Genomic DNA, 14,652 nt, shown 5'->3' with positions numbered 1-14,652 from the left:
CCGAAAAAAAATTTTAAAAGAAAAATGTGTTTGCTATTAACTCAGTGTAAGGTATTATAACGTCGGGCTTGATCGACTATACTTCCTTACTTGTTTTTGATATGGGAATGTGTCTTATATGAAAGCTATGACTATTTATTTATGAACCGATCCTCATCAAATTAATTGGCATGATTTGTGTATAAATGAAACTTACTTTTGTTGAATTTTATTTTTTATTTAACTTATCAAATTTTTAAACATAGTTAAGCTTAATCAATGTTTAAATATTTTTTTTGTATAATAAGAATTTACTTAGACATTGATTATGCCTTAACTATTTTTAAAATTTTGATAAGTTACCCGGCCTAATTTAGATTTATATGGGAGATATAATCAATTAAGGATTGATGTGAAATTAAAAACTGCCCTTCATTAGGAAGGAGATCTCCGAAATCGAAACTATGTTGAAAGTTTAACCACTTACAAGGCAGATTTAAAACCAATTTGAACATGCAGATTCGAATTAAGGGGAACAGCAAGCTAATAAAAGTATAGATCTCATACAGAAGGCACAATCCAAAATTCATAAAACCATGACGGCAACTCCATTGTACATAAGAAATGACAATATCCACAGAGATTTAGATGTGCCTTTGGTCAAGGCTGAATTTAGAAAAACTCGTGAAGCTTATTTGTCAAAATTAAATCATTATCTGAACCCGCTAATTTGGCAAATATGATTCTCCACTGAGAGAACAATAATTGTTTTAGTTATATGATTTAATTATTTATTAAAATGCTGAAGAAATATCATAATAAACAAAAAAAAAATTGTGCAGCCCTCCTCCTATACCACCGTTCATATCATTGCTGGAATTTTCCTTTGACTATTCAAGAATATTTAACAACTAAAAACTTTCCATAATACCTGCGTACTTTTAACATTAAATTTTCTCATAATACCATCAGAAATATTAATAAATGTATATATATTTTAGTCTGTATGTTTTGATTTTTTCCTACCACTTTTAGTTTTTCTCACCTCACCTGACAAACTCGCAATGCAAGACTTTTTATACATTATTCATTCATATGCTTTGTCGTCCAATGAACTTAAATTTAAAGTGGATTTATGCAAAATTATTTTCTTTATTGCTTTATTTTCGATTAATATTCCATCAGTCAGCCGGGTGTTTGTTTTGAGTGTCTGTAGGTTTTGTTTTGTTGTTTAACCTTTCAACGATTCATGCACATAAATTGCTTTTAGTTGAGTATTTCTCTTGCACGAATTTCAAATGTAAGTTTTTATTTAATAAAATCAAAGTTCTGGGATTTGAATGGTAGCGATTAGAATGCAGGGAATTTGTTTAAAATATAAAAAATATTACAAAAACTTTATATGAAAGGATAAATACTTGTGATTTAAGTATTGAAAATAGTATTCAATATAAAAAGATTGCCTGATAAAGATTAGCCCCCATATGCATAAACAGTTTATGAATTTATCAAAGGTTTATGAAACAGATTTTGTATGGAAATTTTCTACTTATTACTATGCTGGTGACCTCTGAATTAAAACTTAATTCACACTGATTTGCTGCAGTGGTCAGCTTTGCACAAATTTGTATTACTATTGATTTCTGTAAATAATATCCTATTTTCTTGCTTTTTGTCATTTGATATTTAAATTTTAAAATTAAATGTTTGACCAAATGAGTGCTGTAGTAGGCTAGAAAATTTCCACATAAAATTAATTATTTTTTCAATGTATTCATTATATTAATTTCAATACAATTTCAAAATTTCAAATAATGTCTTTGTTAAACATAATTTAATATATATTTTTAATATATTAAACCACATATCTATCAACAACAAATACATTTATCATTCTAAATTACTTGTTCAACCAAAAAAAAGCAATTTAAGAACCAACATTATTAAAACACAACAAATTTGTTCTAAATTACCCCAAAACAAACAAAAAATCTATGGCATCAAACCCAAACAAAAAATCAAGAGAAAATCATCACCATCGATACTTTAAAACATTTAATGACATCCTGCTGCTTTTAAACAGAAAAATAACAAAAACGATTCTGGTATTTTTCATTTCAGTTTCTATCCCATACAAAATTTAATTAAAAACTCATTAACCCATTAAATTAGACAAAAAAGTAAAAATAAATCCACATGATAGGAAAACAATTGATAGATAGAGAATGAAAGATATTTAGACGGACAAAATAGTAATTTAATGCAGGCACACAGATACTGTTTTTTTAATAATCACAAGAATTTTTTAAAATAGATGACGTCATATGAATAACATAATATAATTAACATTTTAGGTCGCCATACAAAATTTTAAACTAAAAGCAATTTGCAAACTAAACAAAGCTTTATTTACAGTGGGTTCTATGGAAAAACATGTAAGAAAGTATGATAGGTCAAGCCCAATCATATAATTCCCCTATACTGAGTCAATAAATTTAATTTCATCAATGATTTTCGGTCGATCGAATGTGGACCGATTGCCATGAAATTAGGTTGTGTTATTTAAGGAGTGAAATCAAAAAATCCTTAACAAACGTTTTTCCTTAAAACTTTTAACCCAAGTCACCCAGTATTCTTATACATACGTTTATAAATTCGCCGAAATACAAACACTTTATAATGTACAAGTATATACTGGCAATGCAGTTGATGTACTTACTTAACGATGCTTCAAATTAGACTCATTCATTACTGCAACCGCATTCACTATTTATAAACACTGTCATCTGCATCTGAGTAGCCTAGATTGTTTTTAACGCGTTATAACGGTCAAAACTCGTATATTCGAATTCTAGAGCTTTCGATGTTAATGTTAGCAGCTTAAACATTAAGTGTTGCCATACTTAACAATGGTAACAATTAACAATGGTAATCAAGCGCTTGTTATCAACATTGTTGATAAGTAGAAGCTTCTACTGCTTGGCATGTTTATAAATATAATGAATGTTGCAGGAAATCGTTACAGACCGCTAAATTCAAATCGCTATTGATTGCAAATTCGTAACAATATTTTCAACAAAACCCAACTTGGTCCTACAAAAAGCTGGCCAAACTCAAAGGTCTGCCGCCAAACTGATTCCAATTTTATTAAACAGTATGGGCAGAACTTGTCAGTTGATAGAAAACCTGGTTCAGGTAGAAGGAATGGTGCACATGATGCTTCTAAAGCCATTAAACAGAAAGCATTCTCAAAAGAGCTCCCAACACATTCGGTAGGAAAGCTGTCCGGTTAGCTCAGTACCCGAACTATTTGGTACGAAAAGTTAAAGCCAATTCCGGTTTAAAAACATACAAGGCTCAGAGTTCATGGCAGGAACTCTGCCAAAAAGACAGAGCACGGAAATTGATGTAAAATTTTATTCAAAAAATATACCTATCCAAATCTTCAATAATTCTGTTAGACATGCTTTCGAGAAGTTTGCTATTTAAAATCACCAAAATCGGTCCACAAATGGCTGAGATATGAGGAAAAAACCAGGACAACCTCGATTTTTTACCTATTTCTGATCTATATCTGCATTACTAATTCATTAATATAGATAATATGGATATCTAATGATAGATATTTGAAAGACCTTTGCAATGACGAATATAAAACCATAGTAAGTCGGAAAAAATATTTGTTACCCGATTTTTTTTTCACCAAAAGTTTTTTTTCGCTAAATATTGAAAAAGCAAAAAAAAATTTAAATTTAAAAAAACATTTCGAAAATTTTTTTTTCCAAAAAAAATTAATTTTGTTTATCTGAAAATATTTGAAATTTTTATTTTGAAGTATAATTTGGTGAAGGGTATATAAGATACGGCACAACCGAATATAGCTCTCTTACTTATTTTCAGTTTATTTTGTTGTTTGAGTTTTTTTCTAGTTTCCGCTCTATGTATATTTCTCTATGGTTTAACTTATGTTAAGTCTTCGACAGGAGAGTTTATTTATCTATGGTTTAAACGTAATTTATTATTGCTCAATATGTGTGATTATTTTGAGTAATTTTTTTTTGTTTGAGTTTTTTTCTAATTTCTCTATGTTTTTGCCTATGAAACAAATCAAATAACAGGTAACTGTTCATATAATATTATACCTTTGTTAAATTAAAATTCGTATTGTATTGACCTACTGTGGAGGTACCTTTAATCAAATTGTTGGTAGTTATGTATATTTATTAAACTATTTATACAAATATACATATACAAATATACATATTTCCTGAAATAATACTTATAACGACTTACCCCATTGAAACTGCCACTATCCAATGCAGGCGCATAAACTTTGGCAATAGACCAGCCAAATATTATAATAGCCGGACAACCTTTGAATAATAAAATAAAAATAAAACCAACATTTTATGAGTTCAATTACAGTCATTAGGTATGGTATAAACAGTTATTGCTGAAATTGAGAATTCAGAAAACAAATACAAAATAAAATTATTGGAATATTTACCCCAGCCAATTAAAGCGTATTGTAGGAATCCTAAATTATCACTAGAAAATGTTTGTACTACCAGAGTGTATAAATAAAGACCTAAAAATATGCAATAGAAAAATGTAAACAAACACAGGAAATCAATTGGAAAGGATATTAAATATCGTAATTAAGGATTTTATTTAATTGCTTAGTATTTTTATGATTTGAATGAAACTAAAGGCGGTAGGGATGTTAAAAGTGAAATGATGATGAAAGTGATACAAATTAATTTGAAAAAGTTTATTATTTAATCCTGCTCGTGGGATCTGTTTTATGAGAGTCAGAAGCACTTTAAATGACGTATTTTGTTATTTTCCATAAAGTTCAATGGCATGTTTTTTATGATTTATATGATAATTTCCTTTTTATTTATTTATGTTAATGAACAGCACATTAAAATCTTATATAAATTCGGTTGGTTATTTACTACTACTCACCTTCCACAAACATCCAAAAGAAATTTGTTAAATTAAAATAATGAAACATCATGACCAATGTAATACAACCAGCAGGACTGGCATGATCTGTCATCTGGTGGGTATTAAAAAAACATAAAAGGGAAAATAAATTAAATAAAAGTGAGAAAATTAATCTCATGGAAGAAGGCAGATACAATAAATCTTTTAATGTAGTATTAAAGGTGAAAGTATAAAGTACAAATATAATTGAATTTAAAATTTTCTTTCATTAGTGCTGATGTGTTTGCTGTTTGTTACACCCCAGCAGTTCTGGCTAAGATTCCCAAACTAGTGATTTTATCCATCATTGTGGTCTTCACAGGTTAGAAAATTAGCTATGGAACTTGTTATTTGAAAAGGTGCGAAAAAGTCCTAGCTAGAAATCAAAGAGTAAACTCCCCATTAAAAAAGGTCACTTATTATCTATTTACTCTCCTGATTAATTCTGCTGATATAACTACTTTCTAAAGTACAGTGCAAAAAAATGAAAACTGACTACACCCTAGATTACTCAGAGACTATAAAGTGACAATTGACTTCACGCTAGATTATCTGAGATGTATACAGTAACCAATTGACTTCTCTCTGCATTATGAAGAGTACAGTCTCAAATAACCCACAAATATATAAATTGGAGATTTAAAAATTTTTCGTGAAGCAAAATTTTAAATACGAGTTACTGTAAAATTCGAAAGAATTAAGATATCGTAATACAATTTGGAACTTGTATAGATGAAAAGGTATTTTAAGCAATGGCTTGATAATTTTTGCCATTGCCTGCACTTAAATACCGGAATTCCCATAACGAGGAAAATATGTTTCAAAATTTTAAAAGGCCGCTGTGCCGTTTTTTTTTTTGTTGCTTCGTAAATGTCGAATTTTGCGCCAACAAAGCGTCATATGCGGGAAGTTTTGCTTTACCGATTGATCGCCGAAGCTTATGATGAATGTGTTTTATCGGTTTCAATGTGCGAGATTTTGACACGGAAGACAAAGATCGCCCAGGCCAGCGAAAAAAGGTTGAAGACCAAGTATTGAAAACATTATTCAATGAAGATGTTGTCAAACTAGCAAAATCATTGGGAGTTATTTCAGCAAATTTCAAAACGCTTCCAAGCAGTAGAATTCATCCAAAAGCAGAGAAATTGGGTACCATATTGATATTCATTATGATAATCCGAATCCAAATATCATAAGGTAAAATGGGTAAAGGTCATAGCTAATAATGAACAATACTTTGAATAAATTTATATTGTGAAAATGTTTCGAAATAAAATCAAAAAAAATAAAAAATACCGCATTTTAAGCTTTGCACAGTGGGGTAGAATCAAAACTTTTTGGAAATTAATCTGGCATTTCTAAACGGTTAGTCAGATAGGGATACAATTTGACGTGGGTATAGCTAAGGAGTATTAGAGTTCAGGTTATTAAAATGGGTCCAACAAAACATCCAGGGGCGGCGCTATGGGGGCTCATTGGTACCTTCGACAAGTAAAATTTTTAAACATGTGCCATTTTTGATTCCCATCCGATTTCAAAGATTTTTGTATTTTTGGGTGCTATTTGTCTCTTATAATTTCCGAGTTATAGGCATTTAAAAATTGAAATTTTAAAATTTTGACCATACATTGGTCCGCTTTTTTAAAAATATTGGGCGTACTTTTGGACCGACTGGAATCAAATTTTTTTCTTAGTTAGAAAACTAAATTACGAATATCATACAAAAGATTTTAGAGCAATATCAATTATGGATCCAAAAATAAATGATTTTCAATTTAAAAATTCAAAAAAATAGTAGAGTTTTGTTATTTTTTTTGGGCAAAAAGGTGACTTAACTCTTTTTTTTATTAAAAAAAATGTTCTTTAAGAACATATAACAGTTTTATATCTCTATATAAGGTATCATTACGAAGAACATATTAGTATAACAAATATGTCCTATTTTGTCGAATATGTTGCCCTTACGACCTTCGGAATTTGACCTATTTTTTTTATTAAAATTTCAACTTTGGGCCACATTTTCTACAATCTCAAAGCAAAAAACGGAAACAGCTTTAGAAATCCTGATGTGTTTTCTATTTATTCCCAAAGTATTTTTCCAGCCGTAAAGGAAATTTGGACCCTATGGGTAAAATTGTAAAAATACCAGTTTTGGAATTTTTTCAAATTTTTAGGAATTGCGGGATTCCCTTTGACCTTTTGACAATTATTTTTACACTTTATTATTTACAATAACAAATTTAAAAAACTTTGAAAATTACAATGAGTTTTGTTAATAAATAAAGATTTTATTACATATTACATATTTATTGAGTTTATATTAATATTAGCAACAATTTTATCCACATTTATAACGAACTAATTATTTTTTGTTTAGGTAAGTTAATTTTTGGTCTTACAAAAAAAATTTAAGTCAATATCTCAATTAGATTCAAAAATATGCCACTTTAAAACTTCCTTCTTCAAAAATATTGCACTTTTAAGTTAAGTTTTACAACTATCTCATGTGTTAATTCCTCCACTACTTGGTATTTTTTTGGCTGACCTTTGTCTTCCGTTTCAAAATCACCACTTCTGAACTTCGTTAAAACCAAAAGAATTAAAGCAAAGAGTGTGTATAAAGAGTGTGTCAAAAGAAACTTATACACACTATTCCAGCAAAACACCTCTGCAATGACTAGGTTTATTAGGTACCGTGAAATAGCTCCCAAATGAAATAACTCCCCACGAAAAGATGAAATAACACCCAACAAAGTTTTCATACAACTTAGGACTTATTTCATTACGAAACAACTCCTAACGCATAGGGAGTTATTTCATAATTTTTTGTTGGGAGCAATAATTCCCAATGAAACAACTCCCAATGAAATTTTTGTTGGGTTTTATTTCATTTTATTTTGGTAATTAGGAGTTATTTCACTGTATTGGGAGTTGTTTCATTTTTGTTGGGTTCTACTTTGCAAAAGCAGAACCCATAAATATCAAAAACTGGCTTCACTCAGAAAAGTTTTTTGCATTGCCGAAGGCCGAAGCAATTTATTTATGTCATCTAAAAAAAAGAAAGTTTTACTCCTCTGGGGTGTATCAAAAACTGGCTTCGCTCAGAAAAGTTTTTTGCATTGCCGGCCTTTGGCCGCGCGCTAAGGTTTTCTCCTCTGGGGTGTATCAAAAACCGGCTTCGCTCAGAAAAAATCCTTTTTAAAATGTCGGCCTTTGTCAGGTTGCAACGATTTCTTAATCTGGTGCGAAATGAAAATCAGCTTTCTGAAATATTATAAAACCTTTCTGCAATGAAAGAAATCTTTTCTGAGCGAAGCCAGATTTTGATACACCCCGGATGAGAAAACCTTAGCGTCCGGCCAAAGGCCGGCAATGCAAAAAACTTTTCAGAGCGAAGCCAGTTTTTGATACCCCCAGAGGAGTAAAATTTTCCTTTTTTTAGATTACATAAATAAATTGCTTCGGATTGGAAATTATTTCATTTCTATTGGGAGTTATTTCGCTTTTTTGGGAGTAATATTTTTAAAATTATGAAACCGCCGATTATTGGGAGTAATTTCATTTTACCCTTTGGTAGTTATTTCATTTTTCAAGTTTGGGAATTATTTCATTTTTGATGGGAAATATTTCATAGGGAGTTATTTCATTGGGAGTTATTTCATTTGGGAGCTATTTCACGGTACCGGTTTATTATACCCTTCACCTTCGTGTATAAGTTTGTCATTTCGTTTGTAATTTCCACAATATAATTTTCCGACCCTATAAAGTATATATATTCTGGATCCTTATTGATAGCGGAGTCAATTAAGCCATGTCTGTCTGTCTCTGTATCCGTCTGTCTGTTGAAATCAATTTTCTGAAGACCCCAGATATCTTCGGGATCCAAATCTTCAATAATTCTGTCAGACATGCTTTCGAGAAGTTTCGTATTTAAAATCAGCAAAATCGGTACAAAATCGGCTGAGATATGAGGAAAAAACCAGGACAACCTTGATTTTTTACCTATTTTTGACCTATATCTGGATTGCTAAGTCATTAATATAGACAATATGGATATCTGATGATAGACATTTCAAAGACCTTTGCAACGACGAAGATCATAGTAAGTTGGACCTACAATGGGTCAAAATCGGAAAAAAAAAATTTTAGCCCGAATTTTTTTTTCACCAAAAAAAAAATTTTAAAAACAAAAAAATGTTTTTTTTTAAATTATAGCTCTTTTACTTGTTTTTTATTAAGTTGAGTTTAACCTTGGTTTATTTTTCTTATATTCAGATTTGAATTAAACTAAAAAGAAATCACTTGTACCAACTTGCATCACACTCACTTACCACTTGCAAAAATAACGTTAAAATCCATAATAATGCTGACAGTATGTAGGTTAAAAATAAATTCGCATGAATTGTATTTCGAAGGCATTTCAAGTCTCTGCAAAATACAAAATGAAAAATAATAATAAAAAGCAAAGTTTAATTGTTACACAATTAATCAGTTTAATTAGAAAATATACAATAAAGATAGTATGTACTATAGTTACAATTACAATTGCCACTTACTTGAAACATAAAAAGACAATTAAAGCTAAAACTAAAGCAGCAAAACTTATAAAATAACCGCAACAGTAGATGTAAGCGGGCAATTCAACGCCTGGTGAAAAATCTGGCACTGCCGGCATTTCAACCGCATGATGACATTTATCATAGTTAGTGTAATTATTCCATGTGCCATTGGGAAAACAAAAACGTGTTGCATTTTCTAGAAGAATGGAAAGAGAAGAGAGGAAAGAAATTAAACTAGAAAATTAGCAAAAAAAAAGTTTAATAATAGTTTGCATAATGAAAACATGGAACTAAGTGTGGGAAGTAATTAAATTTAAATAAAATTAACTTAAATACATTTATCATGAAACTAACACTTAACCCACAACTTTCATAGATAAGTTTCCTCTCTGATTACCAAAGAATATTTGGGAAAATGTCACTAAAGTATCAATTGACTTCACGCTAGATTACTTGGAATGTATGAAGTAACCAATAAACTTGTCTTCAAATAACCCAAAAGTTTATATAAATTGGTTTCATCCAAATATTAAGACATTAGTGAAAATGTCTGTCTAAAGTAGTCAATGTTGAACTGCTGGGATACGTGTATTAATGTCTCTTTAATCCTTAACACATCCATAAATAATAACTATGTTGATGGAAATTGCAAGAAAGCCTCAAGGTTTTTAGGGAATTAGTATTGTTAAGGACAACATACTTAGAAATACTTAAAAAAGGAAATATTACAGACATGAAATTTTCAAAACAAAACAAACCAATCACTATTGCCAATATTGTTGTGTAAACAAACAGCTGTCAACAAGTGTTAGCAGATTTAAAATATGTATATTTGATTAACTAATCAAGTTGTCATATCTAAAATTAAAATAAAGAGAAATACATATAACCCCCAGTAACACGAAGGCTGGTTATACGTTAACTAATAGCTATGCTGACAGTTTTCATACAAAAATAATTTTAACCGACAGTATAACTATTAGTTAAGGCATAACCAGGCTTCGTGTTAAACTAATAATTCTAATATAAAACATGTAAGAAAGTACGGTCGGTCAAGTCCGACCATATAATACCCTACACTGATTAAATGAGCAAAAACATTTTTCTTTTAAAATTTCAATAATTTATATTCGTGAGTAATTTTCGGAAGTGGGTCTTATATGGGAGCTATGACCAATTATGGACCGATCACCACGAAATTAAGTCGTGTGATTTATGTCTATATGAAATTTATTTGTGTTGAATTTTGTGTGTTTGCCAACATTTTTAAGAGATTTATGCACGTTAAAGTGATTTTCGGAAGCGGGTCTATATGGGAGCTATGACTAATTATGGACCGATCCTAAAAAAATTTGGTGACATGAATTTCGTATATTTAAAACTTATTTGGAACGAAATTTGTGGAGATACATATATAAATTAAACATTTATGACCGATAAAGTCCAATTTCGGGAGAACATTGTATGGGGGCTAGGTGAAATAATGGACCGATTTCAGCCAATTTCAATAGGCGTGGTCCTTGGGCCGAAAAAGTTATATGCACAAAATTTTATGTAAAAAACTTAAAAATTGCGAACTGTACTTTGCGCACAAGTTTTATATGGACAGACAACCAGCCAGCCAGACGGACGGACGGACGGATATCGTTTAATCGACTCAGAAAGTGGGCGTTACAAACATCTGCACAAACGCATTATACCCTCCCCACTATGGTGGTGTAGGGTATAACCAGTAAGAGAGCTATAATCGGCTGTGCCGAATCATATATACCCTTCACCAAATTATACTGTCCAGGTAAACCTTGTGCGCAGAGTACAGGTCGCAATTTTGAACATATTTCGATGAAATTTGGTACATATTATTTTTTTGGCTCAAAGACCATGCCTATTGAAATTGGCTGAAATCGATCCATTATTTCACCTAGCCCCCATACAATTTTCTCCCGAAATTGGACTTTATCGGTCATAAATGTTTAATTTATATATGTATCTCACAAATTTCGTTCCAAATAAGTTTTATATATACCAAATTCATGTCACCAAATTTTGTTACGATCGGTCCATAATTAGTCATAGCTCCCATATAGACCCGCTTCCAAAAATCACTTTAAAGTGCATAAATCTCTTAAAAATGTTGGCAAACGCACAAAATTCAACACAAATAAATTTCATATAGACACCCACCTTAAAGTATACCGATCGATTTAGAATCACTTTCTGAGTCGATTAAACGATGTCCGTCCCTCCGTCTGGTTGGCTGGCTGTCCATTTAAACCTTGTGCGCAGAGTACAGGTCGCAATTTTGAAGATATATCGATCAAATTTGGTACATATTACTTTTTCGGCCCAAGGGCCAAGCCAATTGAAAATGGCTGAAATCGGTCTATTATTTCACCTAGCCCCCATACAAATGTCCTCCCGAAATTGGACTTTATCGGTCATAAATGTTTAATTTATATATGTATCTCCACAAATTCTGCTCCAAATAAGTTTTATATACACAAAATTCATGTCACCAAATTTTGTTACGATCGGTCCATAATTAGTCATAGCTCCCATATAGACCCGCTTCCGAAAATCGCTTTAACGTGCATAAATCGCTTAAAATGTTGGTATACACACAAAATTCAACATAGTTAACTTTAATATAGACATAAATCGCACGACCTAATTTCATGGTGATCAGTCCATAATTGGTCATAGCCCCCATATAAGGCCCACTTCCGAAAATCACTCAAAAATATAAATTATTGAAATTTTAAAAGAAAAATGTTTTTGCGCTTTTACTTAGTGTAGGGTATTATATGGTCGGGCTTGACCGACCATACTTCCTTACTTGTTTTTAAATATTTTTATTTAAAAAAAATTAAATTTTTTTTGTTTAAAATGTCAATGTTACAATGGGTCAAAATCGGAAAAAATATTTCTTAATCCGTTTATTTTATCAAAAAAATTTTTTTTTTCATAAATTATTTTTTTTTAAAATTAAAAAAGTTTTTTCCAAATTTTTTTTTTTAATTTAAAAAAAAATTTAAAAAAATAATTTAGGACAAAAAAAATTTTTGATAAAAAAAATCGGATTAAAAAATATTTTTCCCGATTTTGACCCATTGTAGGTTCATTTGCCTTATATACATCGTTACAATGGACTTTGAAATATCTATCATTAGATATCCATATTGTCTATATTAATGACTTAGTAATCCAGATATACATCAAAAATAGGGCAAAAAACGAGGTTGTCCCGGTTTTTTCCTTATATCTCAGCCATTTATGGGCCGATTTTGATATATGAATCATGTATGTAAGTTATTTGGCGGCTGCGGAAAGTTGATTTCAACATACAGACGGACAGGCAGACATGGTTATATCGACTTCGCTATCTATAAGGATCCAGAATATATATACTTTATAGGGTCGAAAAATTATATTGTGGAAATTACAAACCATATGATAAAAATTTATATATACCCTTCTCAAGAAGGGATAGAAAAAACTGATCATATGGAATCAGGTAATTTACAAAACGAACAAATTCTTTTTCATATTCAATTTGCATATAGAAAACAATATAACCCCATTTTTCCAAATCAAGAAATGGTGTAAACTCTATTTATTACTGAATTTATACAATTTCATAAGTCCACTAAATCTTAATAAAGTTTGCCATATTTCAAAGTATGTACTTTTCCACTTACTTGAAAAACATAAAAATCTCTTTTATTATTTAATTTTTTGGCTGCTAATGGTTTTAATAAGCCATATAATATAATTATCAGTAATTAAATGAAATTGTGTGATTTGTTAAGACACGAACATGCATGATAAACAGTAGGTTTAGTACACAGTTACTTATCATTAAATTACAGTGTCCAACAAATTGAGACTTTTTGATTAGAGCAGAATAGCAACCCTACAATTCTAAATTGGCATGTTGAGTAGACCATTTTTTTAGAATAAACTTGTAGTCCATATGTCTAGATTTTTTTTACAGTGGGTCAAAGTTTTAATTTTTTAGTAGAAACTGAAAAGACGGTGTAAGTTAATGTTTGAGAGATTTCTTATTGTCAGAGTTTTTTTTATTTTTATATAAATTTTATTTATTTTCAATTAATACATTACAATAGATTGCCTCAGCACCAAAAGGCATTGTAGAGGCGAGTTGGCAAAATATATTAATTACTAATTGTAAAATGTGTTCTATTAATAATTTTTTAAAAACTGAAATTCTATTTTCATCTTTTAAATTTTGTGGCAAGTTATAGTTACATTGTGTAATTTTATGGGGATCATTTTTGTGGCAGATCTTAACCCTCTAGCTCCTCTTTTTTGGGGTCAAAAAGGTGTCAACTTTTGTGAGAAAATCAAAAAAAGTCAAAAATCAAAAAATGTTTGAGGGTCACTAAATATACAAAAGTTGTAAAGTTGTATTAGCAAAATTAGAGGCCACATAGGGTCTCACATTTTTAAAAAAAATCACCAAAAATCCAAGTATGATCCGAATGAGCTGAAATTTAAAATATGAATAGTCTTGAGAAGATCTAGAAAAAACATACATACGAATGTATATTATCTCTTTAAGTTCAAGAGATATTCAGGTTTATTTATTTTTTTTCTAATTCTGCTGGATGCATGTAACATTTTACAGGGATGAGATAACTGTTAGCAAGTTATTTTTATTATATTCGAAATTTTATCGCAAATATATGTTGATTGAGCTGGGTCGATTTGTATGGACGACCAAAAAGGAAAAAACCGTATAGCAGAAAAGAAATCCACGGAAATTTTTAGAAAGTTTCCTCATGAAACGATAGATCTAAAATCAAATCCTATCTTACGCATTTCGGCGCGTTTCTGCTATACGATTTTTCGTGAAAAAAATCAACCCACCCTAATGTAGATGATATTTTAAATAAAAATGTCGACCCTCTGTAGTCGCGACATATCTAAAAAACTAAATATCGAGCAAAATTAAAAAAAAAAAAACATAAATAACTCTTGACCTAAAATGATAACCTACATATAGATGTATATTTTTTGTAGATCTTTTCATGAACTATTTATACTTTAAATATCAGCTCATTCGGATTATAAATAGATTTTTGTCGATTTTTTAAAGAAATGT

The 14,652-nt window shown here is 30.2% G+C and overlaps 1 protein-coding gene across 1 annotated transcript in view; it reads right to left on the bottom strand.

Moving 5' to 3' along the window:
• Positions 1 to 14,652, bottom strand: part of Dh44-R2 (Diuretic hormone 44 receptor 2) — a 132,393-nt gene that overhangs the window by 41,833 nt on the left and 75,908 nt on the right. Inside the window, exons 4-8 of the mRNA XM_065513465.1 lie at positions 9,525 to 9,723; positions 9,300 to 9,396; positions 4,948 to 5,041; positions 4,487 to 4,567; positions 4,273 to 4,352 (exon numbers count right to left, since the gene is read on the bottom strand). Coding sequence (XP_065369537.1) covers positions 4,273 to 4,352; positions 4,487 to 4,567; positions 4,948 to 5,041; positions 9,300 to 9,396; positions 9,525 to 9,723 — 551 coding nt within the window. The remainder of the gene's footprint in view (positions 1 to 4,272; positions 4,353 to 4,486; positions 4,568 to 4,947; positions 5,042 to 9,299; positions 9,397 to 9,524; positions 9,724 to 14,652) is intronic.

The sequence above is a fragment of the Calliphora vicina genome, chromosome 5 (genome assembly GCF_958450345.1).
Source record: "Calliphora vicina chromosome 5, idCalVici1.1, whole genome shotgun sequence".
NCBI classification, from domain to species: Eukaryota; Metazoa; Arthropoda; class Insecta; order Diptera; family Calliphoridae; genus Calliphora; species Calliphora vicina.
The sequence above is the reverse complement of the archived record's forward strand: the minus strand, read 5'-3'. Positions and strand labels throughout refer to the sequence as shown.